The sequence below is a fragment of the Diprion similis genome, chromosome 10 (assembly GCF_021155765.1).
Source record: "Diprion similis isolate iyDipSimi1 chromosome 10, iyDipSimi1.1, whole genome shotgun sequence".
NCBI classification, from domain to species: Eukaryota; Metazoa; Arthropoda; class Insecta; order Hymenoptera; family Diprionidae; genus Diprion; species Diprion similis.
The window spans coordinates 7,702,237-7,726,870 of record NC_060114.1 but is presented as its reverse complement, the minus strand read 5'-3'; the positions used below and the strand labels follow the sequence as shown (position 1 = coordinate 7,726,870).

The window sequence follows — 24,634 nt, the reverse complement described above, 5'->3', positions numbered from 1 at the left end:
GCACACCGACAAGTGGCGCTATCTAACGGCGATCGAGCTAAACGCGTCGACGCTTTCTTCCGACTTGAATTCTGACATCGAGATCCCAAGGGCGTCAACATCATTTAACGGCTGTCAACCGTCGCAGAGAGGAAAATAAAGATATTTACATCTCGCCGATCCATCGTCAAGATTAATGGATTACGTACACGGATTTGATTGTATTTTTGACGAGTAACTGCGCTGAAATAAGCTGTAGAATAAACCAAAGGAGTGAGAGTTTCGAGTATCGAACATGACGGTCCATAACCTATACATATTCTCGCGTAATTGCACCCTCTTGTATTACGCCGAATGGAATCGGCTGAATAAGTCCGGAATGACGAAGGAGGAGGAGGCTAAGCTGATGTACGGAATGCTGTTTTCGATAAAATCTTTCATAAACAAAATATCGCCGCTGGATCCTAAGGACGGTTTTCTCCACTACAAAACGAGCAAGTACACGCTGAACTATTTGGAAACACCGTCAGGGTTGAAATTCGTCTTGAATACAGACAACTCGGCGCAGAACGTTAGGGGTCTGCTTCAGCAGCTCTACAGCCAGATTTACGTCGAGTATGTGGTTAAGAATCCACTTTGTCAATTGAACGAACCGATACAAAGCGAACTCTTCAAGAACAAGCTTGACGAGTTGGTCAAGTCGTCGCCATACTTTTGAGGAATACCCTTTTCCGCATCCCGCTTCGTTTAACGGTCCAGCAATTCTTGCACTGGTGATACTTGTTTATACAAGTGTTTAACGTACGTTCGTCCAGTAGGTGGCGACGCCATTCGGATATTTTCGAAGCACTGCAGCGACGATGCATAGATTCCTGAAAAACTGATACCTTCCACTTTGTTTGAATCATCTACTTTTCTTTTTTAAATCGAGTTCTATATGTTCACTTACATTCGCTGGTATTATTGAATCACTATTATTAGTATTGATCTATTATTTTGAATTAGATCTCAATTTAATTTTGTTTCTTGTCTATAAACGTTGTAATTATAGTATAATATATACGGCGGTACAACTTTAGTATAATTATAATGTAAATACATTGTTATATATAATAATAAAACTATGTTATTCTAATTTTCCTTATTAGTATTGTTATTACTACATTTATTCGGAAAAATACTCGATCATTATCCATTATCATCTAGAATATATGAGATTATGATCAAACGAAATCATGCAATTGTAGACATTCCGAGGAAATTTAATAACAGACGTGAACACAAACGAGAATTGAATTCATGTTCATCTCAATGTTGGATTATGATTTCATGTAATCTACCATGATTGAGATGGTTCTACTTCTATCCTTCTATAGCGATTTTACAGTTCTCGTTAAATGAATCCTACTGTAATTTCGTAAAAATTATAAATGCAGACTGTAACAAAATGAATTTTTGCTCAACACGTGAAATCTTGATTTGTCAAAAAGAAAAAACTGCAGTTTTCGCGTTACCGACGGTTCGGATGTCTGAACGGTTGTGCAACGGCATCGCCTCAAGACCTGATTAGCATGTTTGATCGAATAACACGACCACGCATTCAAGTATGTATACGTCACGGATTTGTTTGGTTTGTGAGCTTCTTATATCGGCGTGGATCTATGAATAGGAATAGCCGGAGGAATAGTTAATATAGGAACAGGGGGCGGATGGACGTTTACCGGATAAAATTTGCGAAGAGAGTCCTGCAATAGTTTTTGGCCCATCGCCCAATATACACAATAATAACTGTTTTATCATTTACTCGCGTTACAAGTGCGAATCAGGACTGAATACACCATACGTATAAAACGTCAGAAGAAGAAGAAGAAGAAGAAGAATGAGAAGAAGAATTGGCAGATCCATGTGTTACATCATCTAGACCAGGATCGGGGCGCGTTTAATCCGTATAGTCTTTTGGGTAACTGTGTATTAAACATAGCTTTCCATACGTCGTTGCAAAAAACATTTGTTTATATTCCTTCCATTATACTCGCGCGTCACACTCGATTTACGTCACAACTTAGCCAGCTATATAGCTCGTTATACACCACCGATCGAATAAAAACGGAGTATTAGAGAAACTGAGGAAAACCTGAGTCTCGACAAATTTTGAGGATACTGGAGGAAGTAGAAGAACAAAATGTCGAATTCCAAACCAAGAAAATTCGAGTTTCACTTCATCTGGTCAAGTTGAAATTCAAATCAAGTGAAGTCGAAAATCAAATTAGGAACGGGATGAAAACGACGAGGGAGAAAAAATGAACAACAAAAATTGAAGATACAAATCATGAGATGGTTCTAAAACAAAATTAATAAGAATTTGTATTAAAAAAGTGAATTCTCTTTACTGACGCAAAAAAAGCAAAAGAAACAAACAATAATAGAAACGGAGACTGGATAAGAAATGGGTTCGACAATCGTTTGTGCGTGTTCAGCGTTGGAAGAGACGTTTAGAAAAAGTCGTGAATGTTGTACAAGCGGTTACAATGATCGTCGTTCCAATATAGTTGGTGAGTAGAAATTCGATTCGATTAGTTTTTTCGATGATATTAAACTTCAATTCATTACCATCCCGTTTGTAATTAACGCTTAATTATGCTCTCACTCATGGCCAGGTTTTTTGACACAGCTCAGCTAACTTTATGCATGCAGAGCGCGATTTTTGCAGAGACTATATGTATATTGAGGGTCTTATTAGAACGATCCCGCGAATTCCTCTCCCCTACAACCCTGATAGTTTAATTTCTTCTAGTCCTTGTCGCTGTTTCTAGTTTGTGAGGGTATTTTGTGCAAATTTTTTTTTTTCAAACGGATTGAAATAATACACCTTAATTTAGAAGGTCCTGAAAACTCGCATTTCGTCTTTCTTTTTTCTTGCTTTCTGCTTTCGCTCGTTGTAAAGCACAAGCGAATTACAATAGTAAAAATCACAGCTTAATCCACAGCACGAAGGCAGCTGGTTCTCATCTTCTTCACTAACCTACAACGTCTCGTCGGCAGTTTGTATCTCAGTGAGAACATCTGACCCACTCTTCGGAATTACCATCTCTCCGCTGTAGAGCAACAATCGCAGAGTCGTAAGATTTCCTTCTCTTGAGACTGTCTGCATCCAACGTCGCGAGGCAGAACAGAAATCTCTCGCGTCGAAATTAGTTGGACGGATTTTAAACGGATCTTTTTCTTTTTCATACTTTTTTCCCTGAATATTTAAATTTTGATCGATTTTTCGCGCATTTATGTTTTACGTTGTGTTTTATGAGTTTTTAATTTTTTAAATGTGTGATGATATTTTCATTTTCGGCTTTGGTGCTGCAACGAACATTGCGATGAATGTAAAAGTTTTGAAAAATCTATCTAATACAGAAAAATCAGTGCTGAATTGTAACAATAAGTGCAAATAATTATTATGCGAAATCTTGGAAAACCAAAGTAAAAAGAGCTCGATTTTAACGCGGAAGTTAATTATTATTATTATAACATATGAATAAAAACATCTAGATTTCTAGAGTATATATAACGTATTCAAAAACAAGTGCGCAATCAAGTTGCTTTGGCGTAAAAGATTAATATTGCAGTTGCGCAGCTGCTTGCAGATGAAAATTGATAGTGCTTATGTTTTCGTTGTTTTTCTTTCCTTTGGTAAGTTAAAATTCTTTTTGTTTCTTCAACTCCTTCTTCGCGGATGATTCGTTGAGCAATATTATGATTTCAGCACTCTGAGCTTAAGCTTAAAAAAAAATTCAGTGACGTAAAAGTTAACGTTGAAAGTAATCTTGGGTTGTTTAAAATTTCAATTCATGACTTGGCAAAAAAGTGAGAAAAGAGACGTAATTTTAGAGAAAGAAAGAAAAATGCCATTATTGAATACCATTGTTTCTGCTGATGGTCCTAAGCACATAATCCTAAACACACAATTGTGACATTATCCACGTAACAATGTTACACGTCCCAGGGGTATAACACCTTGCCTAGGAGTGTCCTATGATACCCACAGGCGTCGTAGCACCAGGTATAATAACACGAGAAGGCGAAGGCATTTTTACCTGCGACAACACCCGCGTGCATACCTGCACGAATCAACCGACCAACCGACCCACCGACCACGTGGCTTTTACTCTGTTACAAGGGAACAATAGGCGAACAGACATGCATGCGAAGCACAAATACGTATATGTGAAAACAGTTATATAGGGTGGCCACAAGTCGACAAATCTAAATCCTTATCAGATCCTTTAAGTTTAAAGTAAGCTAATTGCAAGATAGAATCTTTTGTATGGTCTGTATCTACTTCGAAAAAGAAACTCGTGGAAAAATTCTTTTTACGGTATGGGCATTGAAAAGTTCACTTTTTGTGGCAGTTTTCATTCCGTAAAGTGACGTTTTATACGGCAGCGAACAAAGTTGTGGAATAAAGTCTTTATTCCGCAGTTTTGATGCGCAGTTCGAAGTGCGCATCCTAAACTGCCGAATAAAGTAGCTTCGTCGAACAGATCGCGACATAACCTCACTCTTCGTTTTGCTTTTCAATGCCCATACCGTAAAAAATATTCTATGTGGCATGCCCGTAAACCGTTTTTTGCCTCGGATAATTTTAGTACTCGCTTCCGGCTCGCCTTCAGCTCGTCCTGAAAACTTTATCCTTGCCAAAAGAACAGTCGGTTTACGGGCATGTCACATAAATAGCTATTATCAATATTTTGTGAAGACGCGTATGGGAATCCGTCTTTTAAACGTCTGTTTCAAAAGTTTTGGAAGATACCCGGGTGTCGATAGATTTTAACGTTTCATTTCTTGAGCTTCCAAACAAACACAAGAAAAAATTTCGGATGTGTTTGACTGCATCTTTTTTCAGACTAGGAGAGAGAAACAAAAACAGATTGATTCAAGCTCTTATCAATTTCTTTCAAAGCTCGAAAACACCTTGAAGATGTATACATTTTTTTCTAAGACGTCTCTATCAAAATCTCTGATTTATTCGATGATAAATATCAGAGATTCAGGAAACCTTCGTAAGACGTATAATTGTAAGAACTATTGTTTCTCATTGCGTCTATCTAAAACAAAATGTCTATCAGTAAGAGATTTGTGTAGACATATCTCAAAGATATTAATATAGACAATACCGAAATATTTCAACTTCTATAAGTCTCTTAGGCGTCTTTCTTTCACTTCGTTCCTTAGAGCAAGACGAAGAGCCAGTAGAGTGTGCGTTTATACATCACACGTCTACGTCGTGTGTATCTAATGCAAGTGTGCGTCCTTAGAAAGTTATCTTCTTTTTCCCGCAAGAGAAAAGGAGAGGGAGAGAAGCCTCCGAGTAAGGGAAGCAAGTTGTATGTATGGGGCATTCCACGCCAACTCAACCGACGTCGGACCGTCACTGTTTTTTTTTTTTTTTTTTTTTTTTTTTTCAACAAATTTTATGCAATTGTCCAAACTCCAAAACAGTCCTCTGAATTTTTTTAGATTTTCTTGAGTAATTTTGTTTTGCTTATGATTTCGGAAAATTTAAAATTAATTTAGAAATATTAATAAATTCTCAAAAATAATGTGTCGGATATAAAACTTTTTAAGACTAGGTCCAGAGGGGGTCGGCATTCACTTCTAATGACCTTTAAGATTTCTGTATTTGCACTGTTAAACGTTTGGTCAGCGGTAACGTGCAAACCGTAACTCTCAGACTAAAATTTTCAAGGAGTTTTTGCCACATTATTGGATCATCGTGATGCGCATTAAGAAAAAAAAATAAAAAATATTGACATAATTTAAAGGGTTGTTATGCAATTTGAATACTTTGGATCGCAGTACACCTCAAACTATAACTCTAGGAGAAATGTTTCAATGAGCATTTTTGTTCCTCTTTCAATTCTCTAAATGCGCATTATTTTATTTATCAATCAATTTTTTTTTTTTTTTTTTCCGTTGCAAATTCTACGTCTAGAAACAATGATTTTCTTCATCATAAGAAAGTGGGATTGAGTCTGCAATAAATTTTTTTTCAATTCTTCTTTTTTCAAAAAATCCCAAATATCGAAAAATTTGAATTCGTTCGGAGTTGGCGCAATTGCATGATATTTTTTTGAACAAAATCAGAAATTGTCAGGATCCGACGTTGGTTGAGTTAGCGTGGAATGCCCTGTATATGTAAATGCATACACCCTAAATCATTATACCACAGCGCAAACCGAGAGTGAGTGTAAGTAGGTAGCGAGTTAGAACTGTACCTCACACACATACTACACACACACACACACACACATATATATATACTATATGTACACCTAGCATAGTTCTACGCGAAGACCGTTGCCTAGGCGTATACTATACGTACCTAACTCCGCTAGTCCCACAACTAGTATTCATGAATAGAGGAAAGCTTACGCCTCGTGTTGCAGTCAGCTGGCGGGCAGGCAGGCAGGCAGGCAGGCAGGCAGGCAATTCGAAACGTTTTTCCCTTGGTTTTTTCACTCTTCGGTGTGCAACGGCCAGTTACCTGTAATTTCGGTTACTATATACATAATCTGTTTGCAAAATTATTTATTTACAGTGTTGTCTTTTTCACTGGTACCGTTATGGGTGTGATGAACGCGAGGATAAACGTATTTTAGTGCGTAAATGTTACACGTGGGTAAAATACGTTTTTTCTTTTTTTTTCTTTCAATCTAACAAAGAAAGAATAAGAGAGAGACAAGAAGACGAAGAAAATAGGAAGAGGAAAAATGTCAAACCGATAAATATATATAATAAATTGCATCGTGTCATGACATATGAAATAATATTAATTAAAAATAGGCATAACTGCAAAAGCGTTCGATGTTGCAAAAATTTTCAAAAAACTAACGATCGGGTAGTCGACGTGTTTGCCAAAGAGCCCAGCGTTACCTATATTTGCAGGTGTGCCTATAATTATAGCAGCTTAGAAAGAAGTCTGTTCTCTTAACGACGCGAGAAAAAAAAACAACAAAAAAAAAAAAAAAAATTGGGAACCACGGAAAGTTAAGAAACAATTAAAAAAAAAAAACACCGCGATATTCTAATACAAACGTGCATGTACAATATACAAAAACACTATGGTACGTCTTTTTCGTCGCAAAGAACACCCAGACGACAGACACCTTCTGGCTAGTATGGATGGTGTCAATGGCGCCAAAACTCAACACCAAGTCGACAACGGTATGCTTTTTTGTGTATCAATTTTCAATCAGTCATCCTAGTTTTTTATTTATTTTTTTTTTTATTGAGATTCTAATTTTTTTTCTTTCTTTAAAAATAACACGCAATCTCAACTGAAATTTTCATTCACGATTTATTTATATATATATATATATATATATATATATATATATATATAAGCTGCAAAGGAAAAGAATAAAAATTAAAAAATGTCAGAACGTGGCAAAATATGTGAATAAAAATTAAAAGTAAACAATCTTTAAATTGCAACAGTGAAACCAAAAATAGGAAAGAAAAAAGCTTAAATTAAGGGATTGAAAAATATTATACCATAAATTTCGATTACTCCAAGTAAAAAAGTGTTAGTTAACGGGGTTAATCAAGAAAATTACTAGTGAAGTAAAAAATTTGTTAGAAAACTTTCTTATTTTCGATCGTCATACTGCTTTTTTGTTTCAAATATCAATTCGTTGCATTGACATGATGAGCCACGGTGGAGGGGGTTCGTTATTATGCTAAGCAAAAAAAATTTTGTTCTAATCAAAAAATTGCAGGTAATTTTGTAACAACTTCAGTAATTCATTAGAATTTGTCACAGGGAAGATGAATCGGATAGAATTAAGACTCGACAAAATGTGAAAGCTACCGGAAGAAGTCGCCACGAGTTTGAGGCGTCCATTCGACCACCTGTGGCTCACTGCTTGGAGGGTTGCTTATATTGATCCCTCGGTATACATATAGCGAAGGTTGTAGGGGCTAGAATACGCGTGCCACACCCGATGGGGTGTGCAGGGTTGGGTTTCGTTCATTCGCGTTCCTCAAAGCCTGAGTTCGCGCAGTTTTCGCGCAGTAGCGACACCGTGCAGGGGATCAGAGTAGCTCACACCCACCCTTCTAGACTAGGTACATTATACATACGTTAGTAGGTATAATGTAACACGTTTTAGTTAACGATAAGTTACGCTGCACGTTACTACGTAGCGTTACGCTTTACGCTTCCCGCGACCTCAAACCACCCTTAAAAAAAAAACAATCAAGACTCTGGCGTATTTTAGTACAATGGAGGGTTCTGTTCCAGCCGCTTTCAACCACGTTCGCGACAACATCGAGGAACTTGGAAAACTCCAGGTCGCAGCCGACGACACTGATCTACTTTTCCTGAAGGGTCTACTCGACAGTCCAGTTGTCAATTCGCTGATTAAGGTGGGTTGATTTTGATTTTTATTGTGCAAGAAGACGTGCAGTTTTCACATTCTGGGCTTTCGTTTGCCCAGAAATACACCAACTTTGTTAAAGTATTGTTTGGACTAATCACGTTCATAATAGTGAATTTCAAAACTTTTCAAAGGATTATATAGTTGTGTTATTTAGGATACAACAACCACATTGCGGTCTAATCAGAATTGAAATACTGGACTACAAACATTATTCAATCACAGCAGTCGTTGATCCACAAGATGAATCAAAACAGCTCGGTTGTTTTAAAAATTGTAAGAGATCATTTGATTCTACTTTTTTGAATGTCACAAGCATCTAACCAAGTCAATTAAAGGAAATATCGTAACATTCATTCAATTCAACTTTACTTTAATTGAATCATGATCATAACGACAGCATCGAGACTTGGAACACTTGCAAAATGATATAATCATAGAATCTATCCATAATCATTAACGATTAAAAATTTTCAATTGAAATTTTTACCTCCCAAGTTTGATTCTCTGTAAAGAGGCTACCGATTCTTTTAATTCACTTCTGTTTGAAAAAAAATTGTAATAATTGTAGGAAATTTATGACAGAATTTTTTACTTTGCGGACCTTCTTTAGTATTGATAAAATCCAGCATCGTTTCATCTTTTGATAGCTGCAAGCAAGAAAGTGTGTATAACTCGTAGTATGTAAATCCGCGTACAGCATGGCACCCACCACCATATCAGACACAGTAATATGTATAATGAAAAATTCCCCCTCTCCGTGATCTCCAGCTAAACCAAACCTAACATCATGTTTACCTTCTCGCCGAGCCCACATTCCGTCCAGGTAAGGCAGCGAGCCTCTTGGCCTGGCTTGACATGTGTGCGTGGGTAAAGGAGGAAAGAAATGACGAAAAGACGGGTTAACAGCCTCGGAGTTCCGCCGGTCTGCGCATTATGAAGTTTATAATCGACTCAAAATCTCGCGGGATTCAGAAATCGAACTTCAACTACTGTTGAAACATTTTTTATATGAAATCTCTTGTGAATTTCTCTCTTATTGAAAGTCTAAACTGTGACATTGAATACTCTCGGTCGAAAATTGAGAGATTCAGTAGAAATATGACTACTTGTGTGAATAAAGCTTATCAATAATCGTTTGATCATTGAATTCCACGTAAGTTTAATAACTTTCATGTGAAATTTGACTCCGATCATAATTATCATCTTAATATGACTGGAGTGATTTGCACTGAGCATATGACAGTAAAAAAAAAACTCAAGAGAATCCAGCTTCATAATTATCAGAAGTAAAATAAAAATTATATTTTATACACCGTTTTCAATCATAGCGGTAATTAAATTCAATTAATAATCAAATGTTCCCTTGCACACAAGTATTTACAGAAATTACTCTGCAGTTTCATTGTAAGCTGATAATTAAAGTTGACGGAATGTCGACCCTGAATCGTTTCCAAACGAAGTCGGTTTAAAAAGTTTTATAAGCAGAGATTGGGAAGTGTTGAGACATGATAAAGAGACAGAGAGTGGATTAGGAGGATCCTCCGAGGGGTCAAAGGTCTAGATCTTCGTTAGGTGGAATACAGGGTTAATTGGCAATTATGGTGTGAATCATAAGATTCTCCGCACTAACATGGCAATATCAACATAATTGGTCCATACCCCATGGTCAGTGGTGAATGGGCGTCGAGTCAATTGTCGCCGGGTCAGTAGGAGCAAGTAGTGCGCAAGCCTTCGGTCTTTTGTTTTTTGCCGAAGTGGTAGTGTAGCCACGACGTGCAATTCGACTCCTATCATGCACGAAACCCGATATGACATATAGGTACAGGGAAATAGATCACGATGATCGTTTTTTCCTAGAGTTCTGTGTGGTTGAATCAAATCTGTGCGAAAAGGGATGCTCGCAACTGTGTTCGTTCCTCGTACCGTGTGAAATTTATTAGGCTCGTAAACGAAGACAGTCAGGTGACAGTGAGTGTAATTAGTAGTACAGTAATATCACAAAAATTATTGCCTACAACATCGTGTATACATGCTGATCTACGCGGACTACGACGAGTTGAAAGTGAACAACGGTACAAGTGCCTCGTAATCGAGTTTCGCAATTATTCATTCTTCTTGCTTCAGTCTGTTCTCAAATGTGTTAGTCGGTCAGCCACTATGGGTAATATCTGCAATAAACATTGCAGTAAAACCGTTACACTTTAGACCCACAAGCCCTTTATTTTCTTCTATGTTGTACCGCTACTGGAACCGAGAAAGCTGTTCACGCGATATGCCATTCGCATTAGCTTATTCTCAGTGATTCCAATCGGCGTACAAAGTGTTTGAACAACTTTCATCACACAGTTGATTACACGGAGTGCCTTTTCACCAATCCGTAAGATGAAACGCAAATGGTAATTCTTTTTTCTATTCAAATTGTGTCTGTCTATAGTGTCGAAATTCATACCCACAAGATAATCGAGTGGTGTCGATTTCATTATTAGTCAATCGAAGCTAGTGGTTAAATAAATGGTTTGATTCTTCTCTACTCAACTTTGGACGAAATCAAGAAACATTCGTTCAGTTAGATCTAACGTCAACTTCAGTCACCACTCGAATGGCAGACTGTAGACGCGAAGTTTCGTGTATTTCACACGAAAGAGATGACGAAGATCATTGGAACCATTGAGCAGCTGCAAAGATGGTTCCTTCTCGTGATCCATGAATCCTTGACAATGGAGGATGGAATAAAAGTCTCGTCGATCAAATGAGAATCGCTGAAGTCGAGGTGAGTGTGTTGCACACAAATGTAACTCTGAGCGGGTTATCGGATCGCATACCTAGCCAGTAGCATGGCTGGTGGTTTCTGGTCTCCCCTCCACACCTGTTCGTACAGGAGTAGTGCAGAGGGGCCCGTTCCGTTCGGTTCCATTCCGTACCGTTCTCTGTCCTCTGCGGTAAGTTAGAAGGCGAGGAACTGCTGTGTTCGTTGCGTTGTGCCGTGTGTGCTGTGAACGGTCCCCAAGTGAAGTCAAGCCAAGCCAAGCCAAGCCAACAAAGTGATTCCAGAGGCGGGTAATAGCGGCACACCTCGGTCCTCCGAAGCACGTCAGTCCGCGACGAACTCATAAGCTTTAGTTTTTTCGTTATCTCCGTCGTTACGAATCTGGTACAAGTGATCTGCAGTTCCTTCATCTCCCGACTTCTGAGGTCGAGGGAGTTCAACTCCCGATCAAGGTATGTTACTCGTGTTCACCAAAGGACTACTACGTCAAGCCTCCTCATCTTCTGAGTAGACCTGTTGGAAGAACGGTTTGGATTTTGATCATCGGTGAGTCGCAGGCTAAACGGCGCCACAAACCATGCTCAAACATAAAGCGAGATGCCTTTCACTCGAGCCAAGTTAGTCAAAATAGGTGGAACTTTTTTCCTGAATAAGCATTAGGATGAGCCTATCACATTTTTTTTCTTGGCGAACGAATACACATTTTATTCTTCTTTTCGCTGTTTCAAAAATATGCGAAATGATTTTCGACCGGACTCTACGGCCACTACTTGACGTGTTTTTCCTCTTCGTCGGGACACAAATCATCGGCCTGGAAGTCTTGCGTTACCTCTTTCTGTTGACTGGGCGTTTCCCCCGTATGCTTATTTCCCATTGCGTCGAAAAGCGGTATGGTGAATATCGTACTTTTGGTACAGGCCATAACAGTGGCTTTTTTCCGTTCTGTTTTGTTGCTTTAATTCCGGGATCTTCAAAACCTAATCCTACGGAATTGGAATCCTTTTACTACCACACGCATACTAGTTTTACAATATTCACTGAAATTTTACGTACACTGAGGTTGAAAATTTAGTATCCATGGTTGACGATAGGCAGTGAGTGACACAGTGGCCTTCGCGTGGTTTCAAATGTCTTTTGGTATAAGCAATGCAGTCATCATTATACAACCGTGAGAGCATTTTTTTTTATTTTTGCTTCGGAGGCATTTCGTAATAAATAGTGTAGTAGCTTGTAAGCAGTTATTGTAGTATAGTAATACATATAGTAACTTGACTCGCGTCTATGCGTATGACTTATTGTTAGTAAACGTTGTGTCATCATTTGCATCGGTTACGCGAACTGCCGTTCATGCTGTCGAGCAATATAAAGTATAAAATGTTTTTTTCATGTAAAAGTAACGGTCAAACAACATGTTACTTGGTTTGTATAAACCAATGAGGTTTTTGATGGCGTCGTCAACAGTATGATTGAAGAACTGGTTAGAGTGTATTTCATCAGGCGTGGGCGAGGCAGTTGAATCGAATACTCTCTCGACGTGAACGAGTCAAATACTGAGTCGAGTCACGACTTGAATGTACACGGTGTTCCATTTTCAACTGGCACAATGAATCAGATGTATATCCGAATATTTGACTGGTTTTTGAAGAAATTGGTTCGAAAAGAGCTTCTGCGTGGTTCATCATTCCATTTTTGAGAGGTCTTTGTAGATGAATTTTTTCGAATATTCAAGTAGACGCTGCTTTAGATCCTACGTTCAGAATTTAGATCAAGACTGTTTGAGACATGAGGCTGTACGCATGTGTGTGTACGTGTAGAACATTTGATCGGTATTGTGTACATAATGGAGAATTATTCACGGCCCGTGATCAGCGCAACGTTTGAACGACTTCCTGCCGTTTTCCAGGCTATTAATGTTAAAATTTCAAAAGTTTCAAGTGTGCTGGATTTGATCGTTATCGAGATGGATCGGCTGCAGAAATAAAATCCAAGCGTTTCGGTGAAAACGGCAAGTTATATATATATATATCAAATAACTATTCTATTCAACGAATTCCACTATGCGTGGAAAATTAACTTGCGGTTTATTTGCACACAAATCGGTATATATGTATACATGCATCATATAAATACACATATATATATTTTCTATTTTTGGTACATTCAACGATTTTTTATCAACTTTATATATAATATGTATATATATTTGGAATTAAAAATACAGCTTATGAGATTTCAAAAAGAACCGTAAAAACTGTCCTTTTCAAAATCGAACAGTTGAATAAAAAAATCTGAAAAATTGAGGCTACTGTTTTAGAGATGTGACAATCGTAGAAACTTTTTTAAACAAAATCAGAAACGGTGAGGGTCAGACGTTGGTCGGGTTCGCATGGAATTCCCCATATGTACATGTACCAAGATAGATTCGCTTTACCGCAACAGGCTGCAGGCGGGATAGCTGTTCAATTTAATTATTGACACAACGTACAAGTTTGCAAAATCTCTACCGAGCCGTGTCTACGTAAATCATGAAAGTTTATATAAAAATCGACGCGAGTAGACAGAAAATACAAAGTAAGTACAGTTTCTGTCCGATGTATGTCGGTCACTTGTAAGAATTAATCACGGTGATCCCGTGGGCGAACTACTGTATATACACATACGTACCTATACACTAGCATCGACGTAAACCCTGGAACTTATCCATGTAAACATAAAATACGTTGCTCTGATTATCCGAAAACTATGAGATCGACGTTTCCTGTTTTTCATGTAGAAATACAGCCAATTATAGGGTTTAAAAAATATTTACAGGACAAAAAGTCACTATTTTTATACTGCCTTCTTCATTTATTAATTAACGAATTAACCATACTGATAGGTGTATTGAAACTCAAACAACAACAGGTATTGTCGGTATATTATCGCATTCATTATCATTATTATTATTATTAGTATTATTGTTATTATAGTCTGCAGTGCATCCTTCGCAAATTATACGCATAATAACGCGATTCAAGCATAACACGTACATACTTACATTGAACATTGTTATCATTGTGAAACAACAGTAGTATCCAAGTTTAAATAAGTTGCGGTATGATTTTATTATTATGCACTTTGGTTGAGAAATATGTGTATAAAGAATACAAATATCACCCTTTTTCATATAGTGAATCAATAACTCGAAGTTTTTAGAATCGCTGCTAAATCAAACGTAGCGAATCCGAAATTGGAAATAAAATTATTGTTTGTTTTGCAGTCTCTTTAATCTGAAATCATGTTGAATTAGAAAATTATTCAACTTTCCAAAAATGATGCCACATTCTACAGGTCGAATTCCTGCTCCACGAATGGTCCTAACCGAATTTGAAAATGACAAAAAAAAGATTCATAATAGATTCGTTGTAAGAATATATTATAATACAGCAAAAAACAAACGTCTAATATACTTTGAGAATTTATTTATCTTTGTAATCTGGTGCTCCAACAGGTCCAAGATCGTCTAGAAGACTCGCCGGCTGGTATTGCGAATCCAGTTTGCCAGGCGTGTGACATAGTTGACGATATTGTACACGGTTTCAAATCATCGAATGATCAAAACGCAAAGGAATTGACGAGGCTCTTGAAGAACCCACACCTCAAAGCACTGCTCGAAACCCACGACGCTGTCGCCGAACGTCGCGAAGCTACTTCGACGCCTGATCAATCATTTGTAACCAACAATATGCCAGCCGATGACAGAGCCGTTGCTGTTAGGGTTGTCGGGCTGCGAAGAAACCAGGACGAGCCATTGGTAAGTGTTGATAAGAAGTTGATGTATGAAAATCTAAGTTGTAAGCAATGGAAATCCACGAAATTACAATAAACTTTCATCAACTAGGCATTAGCGGAACTGTAGTGTGGATTTCTGTTTTCAAAGGTTTTGCAGTCTATCATTCTTCGATTTTCAATTTTAATTTTAGGGACTAACGGTGCAAGTCGACGACGTAGGAAACCTCGTGATAGCGAGAATCTTGGGTGGTGGTACAGCGGCGCGTCAGGGTCTCTTGAGGGTCGGTGAAATAGTTTTAGAGGTTAACGGTAAGGATGTTCACACACCGGACGAACTGCAACAAGCCATACACGAAGCCAAGGAGAACCTGACATTAAAATTGGGACCAGGACTCGCCAACGACGGTTCAAGGCCTCTAAAATCCACGGTATCTATTCCCTTTACACAAATGTTTCTAACAGTCAATTTAACCAGGTCGATAAATAGCTATTTATGTGGCATGCCCGTAAACCGCCTGTTTTTTTGGCAAGGATAAAGATTTCTGGACGAGCTGAAGCTAGCCGGAAGCGAGCCGGAAGCGATTACTGAAATTATCCGAGCCAAAAAACGGTTTACAGGCATGACACACACAATATTTTTTACGGTATGGGCATTGAAAAGCAAAACGAAGAGTGAGGTTTTGTCGCAATCTGTTCGACGAAGCTACTTTATTCGGCAGTTTGGGATGCGCACTTCGAACTGCGCATCAAAACTGCGGAATAAAGACTTTATTCCCCAACTTTGTTCGCTGCCGTATATAGCGTCACTTTACGGAACGAAAACTGCCACAAAAAGTGGACTTTTCAATGCCCATGCTGTAAAAACTAATTTTCGATAATATCGGTAAGTTATTTTTAACTATAATTGAATGTGACGATTTTTGAAACCATTTTTCAATCCGCAGTGTTACATGCGAGCTCTTTTCGACTACGATCCGTCCGAAGACACATTGCTCCCATGCCGAGAGATCGGTTTGCCGTTCCAGAAGGGAGACATCCTGCAGATAGTCGATCAAGCAGATCCAAACTGGTGGCAGGCTCGCCGAGTAGAGGGCGATGGTCTGGGTGCCCCTGGTCTGATTCCTTCACTGGAACTTGAGGAGCGTAGAAAGGCGTTCGTTCCACCAGAAGCGGACTTCGTGCACAAGATAAGCATCTGCGGCACGAGAATATCGAAGAAGAAGAAGCGCAAGATGTACCAATCGAAGTTAAATGGCCAGTTCGACAGCGCCGAACTTCTCCTTTACGAAGAAGTCGCCAGAATGCCCCCCTTCAGGCGCAAGACTCTAGCTCTCGTTGGGCCACGTGGCGTCGGACGGAGAACCCTCAAAAACAGGCTCATCAACAGCGACCCAGACAAGTTCGGCACAATTGTACCATGTGAGTCTACTACGTACTTTATTAATTCCCAAAATCGAGGTTTTGAACGGTATTGAGATGGTTTTCAAACAATGTAATGGCGATTCATTCTCTGGAGAAATTATACGACAACACAAAGGATGATACTGACGTTGTTTGATATCTTTTAAAGTTGAAAACCTTGGTGGAAAACTTCTTGTCGTTGCGACAAATTTATAAGAATTTCATTCGCATTACCAGAAAGAACATTCCTCTTGTCTTAACCTTTGGTTCGAAATAAACTTTGGAATCCTTCTTTTACGAACTTTGAAACTACGGGAAGCTTCGGTCAGCTGGAAAGGATTTAAAGTGTTCCAAAATGGTTTTCAGAACAAGTTGTAGTACAACATCAAAAATGAAACTGATCAAAGTTCAAATGGTTTGGCTAGATAAGTTTCCTTATAATTTTTCGACCCTGGGACTGTTTAAATGCAATATTCCTGCGTCGTTTACATGTTCACAAAGTAAAGAGTTTCGTCTAATCTTGGAATGACTTTTGCCAGATACATCTCGACCTCCGAGGGTGTTGGAGGAAGATGGAAGGAGCTACTGGTTCACGGACCGAGAATCAATGGAATCTGACATACTGGAGCACCGTTACTTGGAGCACGGTGAGCACGGTGGTCACTTGTACGGAACGAGGTTGGAATCGGTTCGTGAATTGATAAGGGCAGGGAAGATGTGCGTGCTCGACTGTAGTCCGGCAGCACTGAAGATACTTCACAACAGTACGGAGTTCATGCCATACGTTATATTCATCGCGGCACCTGGCATGGAGCAGCTAAAGTCGCTGTACGATCTCGGAAGGTCGACTGGCGCCAGTAGCAGAAATTTGACGGTAAAAATCAGTTCGTTGGCAATCGGTACACAAGCGATTGGGCCGATTTCTGAATTTTTTGACATTTCAGATAAAACCATATAGATTATGGCTGTTTTTGTATAAATATTAATTCCGCAATGAGCCTTTAGAGACGTGATTTTGAATGGAAGCAACTTGCAGGCATCCCTTTAGTTTATTTTTAGTTGTTTTGAATTATAGATTCTATCATTATCGAATGGGTTTTAGAAAACTTCGACAAATTACATCGTTCCTATGTGAAAGGAAACGAATTTGAAACATATGTCTTCAAGGCCTTTTCCGATACGTATTGAACGCTGATTATCAGTTTTTCCCTCGTACTTTTTAAGATCGTAAAACAGCATTTTGACGATTCGGCATGGTAGAATTTTGTAAATATATTTTATATCAAGTACCTATAGATGTCATTCTCGGAACAACTTTTTCTTTTCGTATAAACTTATTTTGAAGTTATGGTAAACTTTTCTGAGAAATATTCCCCCCAAAAAACTAACCCTCTAACGTAAAACCGAATATATTTGACTTGCATAACTATAAAAAAATTTAACTTATACCCTGTTAATCACCCTGCGCGTTGATATTTGATTTATATCAACTTTAGGGATCTCCAATAATGTCTTTTTATCTTTTCCTCAAATCTAACCACCGCAGATTTTCGATTAACGATGAAATATTTTTAGTAGACCGAATCCAGAGCAAAAATAATCTCCAGCTTATCTCTACAAAAATTTCTGCATATATTTATCTATTTCTATATACTTGAACTCATGTCCTCTACTTCCTATTCGTAGGTCTTGTGTCATACATGTATGTATTGGTCGTTGCCAAGCCCAGCGTATATTACTATTATAATTATTATTGTTAAAACTTTAATTTGAGAATGCCCGTAATGATTGACATCATTTTTTTTTTTTTTTTTTTTTTTGATTTTCATTTTTTTGGTACTTTCGTATGTCGATGTTGGCTTTGCTAGTTTGACCGACAAAGCTCCATCAGGTTTAGCTCAAGGCGAGCTCGCACCCTGGAATCACTCGCATCCCTATACGAGGTTTGTAAATACAATTAAAACATATTATCTTTGCTTTAATTTTTTATATATAGACCGTGTACATATAATATAAATACGCATGAAGTATTGTGTACTATTATTTGCATGAGAATAATTGTATCGTTAAAAAACAAACTCTGGGATGATGTAAAATAATTAATATTCACGGTTAATCTATTTACTTTTTTTTTTATTTATCTATTCACCCAGGAGGACGATCTGAGATCGACGCTCGAGGAATCGGCAGCTCTGCAGCGTGCGTACGAAAAGTACATAGACTTAGTAATAGTTAACGAAGATTTCGACCAGACGTTCAGACAAGTCGTTGCCGCGATGGAGGCGCTTGCAACTGAGCATCAGTGGGTACCGGTGAACTGGATTTACTAGTACATATGAGAAACATATATACAAACACCAGAAGAAGTATTGAGTATTACTATTACAACACGCATATACATACATATATATAATAGTAATATATCTATGTGTAAACTTAAAGCAAACAAGTTCAAAAATATAAGTGAATACAAAGTAAGAATAAACTTATTATAATTAGGTATATAGGTATAACTTTATAGGGATCTTTAGTTCACCATTCGTAACGTTACGTATATCGTATAAGTGTATGAGTTATAGATTATGCCGTCCAATATTTTTAAGACACCGTACTCAATTATTAGCTGTATTATATACCTACAATATTGATGTTAATTAATATGAAATATATGATTGTGTGCGGTACCCTTACCTATATAATGTCGTGTGAGAATACTTTTTCTGCATTACATACGTATGCATTATACGTATGTAATTCGATTTGATTTTTCTTTCCCTTAATTATATTTGCCATTGCTTTACGGCAACTATACAATACAATCATAATAATTGTTGATCGATTAATATATTATTTTCTGTACGTAATGTCTGATCTACACATACTTACTCTAATATATTTTTACGATATTTCCAAGTCACTGATTAGCTCCGAAAGTAATTGTATAAGATACATATATATATATACATAGACAATCAACGAATGTCATGAAAAATTTTCTTTCTCTTTTAATTTTCATTATAACCTGAATAAACCCGTAAATGTGCTTTTTGCAATGAAATCATACACTAGCGTGTGTATATAATATTTTTTCACAGACATTTTGTCATGTATATATACTAACATATATATATATATATATTATTGTTACAAAGGGTAAAATCACCCGCTTTACCCCCTTTTCTAATGATCTAGTAGTCGGCATGTGACGCAAGAAAACTAAGTCTTCTTATGTCATCAAATGAATAAGGTTGCTGCGTCAACCGCTATTATTGTAAAAACAGATCTGTTTCAGACTTTGAGCTGATAACACGTTCTTTACCCCAAATACATTTTACTCAAAGCATATTTCTCATTTAGCGCCTTTTAATTGCTCACCTAACTAAGCTTCTTACCCTCGTTTTATTCGTTACACCAAAAAGTGTAACACTGGTGTCAGAATCGGGATTTAAAGCTTTTCTTTCGTGAGTCAATTCAGTGCGCGAATTTGAAGATGAGTGTCAGTCGTTCGATCCGCTCACGCCGCCGGGAAAGTTGTGGAGATAGCCCCTCACTGAGAGGAGACCTACAAGTTCCCGAGCCAATTTTTGCGGCTCCAGAAGCTGCACCGACGGTGACCCCTGTTACAACACCTTCGACGCCCACCGTCACCGCTTTAGACCTTCTGAAGGTCCTTCAGGCTCAACAAGAAACAGCTGAACGTCATCAGCAGCATCTGATGGATCTTCTACAGGAACAACAAGAACAGCGTCGACTGGATCGCGAGGCCCAGACACGCTCAGAAACACAAATCATCGAGCTATTCCAGTCCACAGTGTCGGCTCTTCAAGCTAAAAATCAAGCTCAGGAGTCTGGAGAACCGGTCGCTACTCCCAGAGTTTCCCCGGTACCCACTCCCAGGATGGTTCCTATCCCGACACCCCGGACTTCTCCTCGCCAGATCTTTTCGGATCAGGCTCCCCAGGATTCAAGGTCTGTCCCTTTTATTAGAGAACTTGACTGTTCTCCGATTTCGAGACCTAGAATAATAACCGAGACCTACTTTCCCGAGCCACCATCAAATGCTCAACCTCATTTCCCACAATCAAATCAAATAGATAATCAGAGAGTATTCCGAGTCCCCTCTCAAACATGTGAAAAACCTATCTGTGCGTTAAAACCGCCTATTTTTGACGGAAAAATTCCGTGGGCAGAATATGAAAGACAATTTAATACAATTGCTAGACATAATCAATGGGACTCCGCCATGAAAGCTCATAGCCTTGCCTCTTGTCTTAGAACGCCAGCTTTGAACGTATTGACAGCTTTGTCAGAAGAAGAAATTTCTGACTTCGAAAAGCTCAGCTCCGCGTTGAAATTAAGATACGGTAATGATCATTTGACAAAATTATATACTGCTCAATTACAAACTAGGAGACAAGGACGAGACGAAGACCTTGCCTCTCTCGGACAAGACATAGAGCGACTGTCGCGAATAGCTTTGCCAGACCACGAACCGTCACGTAATATTTTAGCGACACAAGCTTTTTTAAACGCTATTAACGACCCGGAAGTTAAAATGGCCGTTGGAACGTCGGGTTTAACTTCCTTACGAGAGGCAATGGCCAAAGCTCTCGAGGTGGAGGCCATGCGAAAACAATATTTTGGAGCGAGCAAACTCCGCCAAGTACAGGTGGATAATAACACCTCTATAGAAAAGAGAGGTGGTCGTTCGGAAGAGACCGAGTCTCATAACCCGAAAAATAATAAAAATTACCATAATAATAGAAATTTTAAAGATAAGAATAGTCGCGGTTCTTCTCAGAACTACATTAGAAGACCTCAGTACGTCAATGACAGAGTAGACAATAGGTTTACTACCCTCACTTGCTTATTTTGCAACCAAAAAGGCCATGACGCCAATCACTGCTTCGCGTTAAAACGCAAAGCAGAGTCTCAGACGCAAAGCTCAGATTCAAACGCTTATAATTGGCGAAATAGAGAAGTGATCAGGGAAGATAATCCTCCACAGGCAGGTACCTCTTCCAACTTCTAACTCAGCAAAAAAACTCTCTAACAAATTAACCTCTTAGGATTAACCTCTTTACCTGACAAAATTATGGAAACATCGATTTTCCAGCGACGATTATTTTATTGAAGCTCGTCGCAGATTAGGAAATTTTCGAGACTTTGAGTCTCATCTACTCAGAAAAAAAATTCCGCTCTTCTCATTCAAGCGTTCAAACTCAGAGTAAATCTCGTTGTTTATTTGCGAGTTTCCCCAGAAACCTCTTTTGTTCGAATTAATTCTCGTGCACGCAAGGAAGAAACAGAGATTCCTCTGCAATTGCTTAGAACTATTCATGAAGTTCATGAAGATTGGTTGATTAGAGGCACATTTTCTTCTTCACCCGCCCCCGTTTTGGTTATTAATGCCGGAACTAAAGCTAACCGAATTTACTCAGATTTTTGCATAACTATCAAAACTCGAATTTAGCTATTACTTAGAAAAAAACTTAAAACTCAGAAGACAATTTTGTTTGTTTTTCTTGTCAGTTTTTGTTTCTTTCTAGAAGATTCTTCTTGAAATCGAGTTTTGTGTCGGACCAGCTCTGATTACTTTATAATCTGAATAGAGCCACGATTGTTATTTTTCATGGTCGATAAGCGATTATTTGATTTTCACATTTTTCTAACCCATGTGTCAGTTTTTGTCAGCACTTTTTCAGGTTGTTTTATGACGTAACCTGATTTTCCTTTACCTTCTCCTGGTATTTGAGGATGACTGAAGGCCCCGATTTTAAAGAAACACTCAACGATAATCCAGATAAGATCGTTTATTTTTTCTTTTAAAAATAATAAAATTTATACGATCCGTGCTTTTCTCAAATTCGCTTAGCGAATTCGGATTGGTCTGCCTTCACTCACGTTTGTCCTCCCAATCTAGGGTGTGCAGTTTCCGAAAGAATTCGGGACCGGCTCGCCTCCTTTTCCTCTCCTGTTCCCGTGGTCTTTCCCCGGATCATTTTGACCAAATTTGGATTTTCCTGATTTCCGGAATTTGGAAACTGGCCGCTCCTTCGGATTTTACACGAAGTTATACACTACACACTTTTTACACTGACCTTTGTGAAAACATGGCACATAAAATTTTGAAAATTAAGCTTAATGCTCGACTATCTGTTCAAGGCTTTCTGTGGTTTACCTTGAGACTGTGGGCAAATGCCAGATAGCAGAAAGGGAGTCTTTGAATTTTTAGAGCCACAGCTCCGACTCACCTTCGAGCGTCGTATACTAGATCAAGATCGTTATTGTTTTAATTTGTTCGAGTCGGGACGACTCTTTTCCTCAAGGGGGAGTAGTGTTACAAAGGGTAAAATCACCCGCTTTACCCCCTTTTCTAATGATCTAGTAGTCGGCATGTGACGCAAGAAAACTAAGTCTTCTTATGTCATCAAATGAATAAGGTTGCTGCGTCAACCGCTATTATTGTAAAAACAGATCTGTTTCAGACTTTGAGCTGATAACACGTTCTTTACCCCAAATACATTTTACTCAAAGCATATTTCTCATTTAGCGCCTTTTAATTGCTCACCTAACTAAGCTTCTTACCCTCGTTTTATTCGTTACACCAAAAAGTGTAACACTGGTGTCAGAATCGGGATTTAAAGCTTTTCTTTCGTGAGTCAATTCAGTGCGCGAATTTGAAGATGAGTGTCAGTCGTTCGATCCGCTCACGCCGCCGGGAAAGTTGTGGAGATAGCCCCTCACTGAGAGGAGACCTACAAGTTCCCGAGCCAATTTTTGCGGCTCCAGAAGCTGCACCGACGGTGACCCCTGTTACAACACCTTCGACGCCCACCGTCACCGCTTTAGACCTTCTGAAGGTCCTTCAGGCTCAACAAGAAACAGCTGAACGTCATCAGCAGCATCTGATGGATCTTCTACAGGAACAACAAGAACAGCGTCGACTGGATCGCGAGGCCCAGACACGCTCAGAAACACAAATCATCGAGCTATTCCAGTCCACAGTGTCGGCTCTTCAAGCTAAAAATCAAGCTCAGGAGTCTGGAGAACCGGTCGCTACTCCCAGAGTTTCCCCGGTACCCACTCCCAGGATGGTTCCTATCCCGACACCCCGGACTTCTCCTCGCCAGATCTTTTCGGATCAGGCTCCCCAGGATTCAAGGTCTGTCCCTTTTATTAGAGAACTTGACTGTTCTCCGATTTCGAGACCTAGAATAATAACCGAGACCTACTTTCCCGAGCCACCATCAAATGCTCAACCTCATTTCCCACAATCAAATCAAATAGATAATCAGAGAGTATTCCGAGTCCCCTCTCAAACATGTGAAAAACCTATCTGTGCGTTAAAACCGCCTATTTTTGACGGAAAAATTCCGTGGGCAGAATATGAAAGACAATTTAATACAATTGCTAGACATAATCAATGGGACTCCGCCATGAAAGCTCATAGCCTTGCCTCTTGTCTTAGAACGCCAGCTTTGAACGTATTGACAGCTTTGTCAGAAGAAGAAATTTCTGACTTCGAAAAGCTCAGCTCCGCGTTGAAATTAAGATACGGTAATGATCATTTGACAAAATTATATACTGCTCAATTACAAACTAGGAGACAAGGACGAGACGAAGACCTTGCCTCTCTCGGACAAGACATAGAGCGACTGTCGCGAATAGCTTTGCCAGACCACGAACCGTCACGTAATATTTTAGCGACACAAGCTTTTTTAAACGCTATTAACGACCCGGAAGTTAAAATGGCCGTTGGAACGTCGGGTTTAACTTCCTTACGAGAGGCAATGGCCAAAGCTCTCGAGGTGGAGGCCATGCGAAAACAATATTTTGGAGCGAGCAAACTCCGCCAAGTACAGGTGGATAATAACACCTCTATAGAAAAGAGAGGTGGTCGTTCGGAAGAGACCGAGTCTCATAACCCGAAAAATAATAAAAATTACCATAATAATAGAAATTTTAAAGATAAGAATAGTCGCGGTTCTTCTCAGAACTACATTAGAAGACCTCAGTACGTCAATGACAGAGTAGACAATAGGTTTACTACCCTCACTTGCTTATTTTGCAACCAAAAAGGCCATGACGCCAATCACTGCTTCGCGTTAAAACGCAAAGCAGAGTCTCAGACGCAAAGCTCAGATTCAAACGCTTATAATTGGCGAAATAGAGAAGTGATCAGGGAAGATAATCCTCCACAGGCAGGTACCTCTTCCAACTTCTAACTCAGCAAAAAAACTCTCTAACAAATTAACCTCTTAGGATTAACCTCTTTACCTGA

The 24,634-nt window shown here is 38.8% G+C and overlaps 2 protein-coding genes across 7 annotated transcripts; both read left to right on the top strand.

Moving 5' to 3' along the window:
• Positions 1-127: 127 nt before the first annotated feature.
• Positions 128-828, top strand: LOC124411675 (trafficking protein particle complex subunit 1). Its single transcript, XM_046890946.1, has one exon. It carries the CDS (start codon positions 275-277, stop codon positions 695-697), a length of 423 nt encoding a protein of 140 aa, XP_046746902.1. The 5' UTR covers positions 128-274; the 3' UTR covers positions 698-828.
• A 1,567-nt stretch (positions 829-2,395) lies between these two features.
• Positions 2,396-18,713, top strand: LOC124411669 (MAGUK p55 subfamily member 2). Of its 6 annotated transcripts, none has more exons than XM_046890936.1 (8): positions 2,396-2,531; positions 8,273-8,397; positions 14,669-14,971; positions 15,141-15,377; positions 15,894-16,368; positions 16,890-17,224; positions 18,219-18,293; positions 18,504-18,713. In XM_046890936.1, exons 1-8 carry the CDS (start codon positions 2,426-2,428, stop codon positions 18,678-18,680), a joined length of 1,833 nt encoding a protein of 610 aa, XP_046746892.1. In that variant the 5' UTR covers positions 2,396-2,425; the 3' UTR covers positions 18,681-18,713. The 6 variants fall into 6 exon arrangements, with proteins under 6 accessions (XP_046746892.1, XP_046746895.1, XP_046746893.1 ...); XM_046890939.1 differs by lacking the exon at positions 2,396-2,531 and adding an exon at positions 3,600-3,660; XM_046890937.1 differs by lacking the exon at positions 2,396-2,531 and adding an exon at positions 7,059-7,194.
• The last annotated feature ends 5,921 nt before the right edge of the window (positions 18,714-24,634 follow it).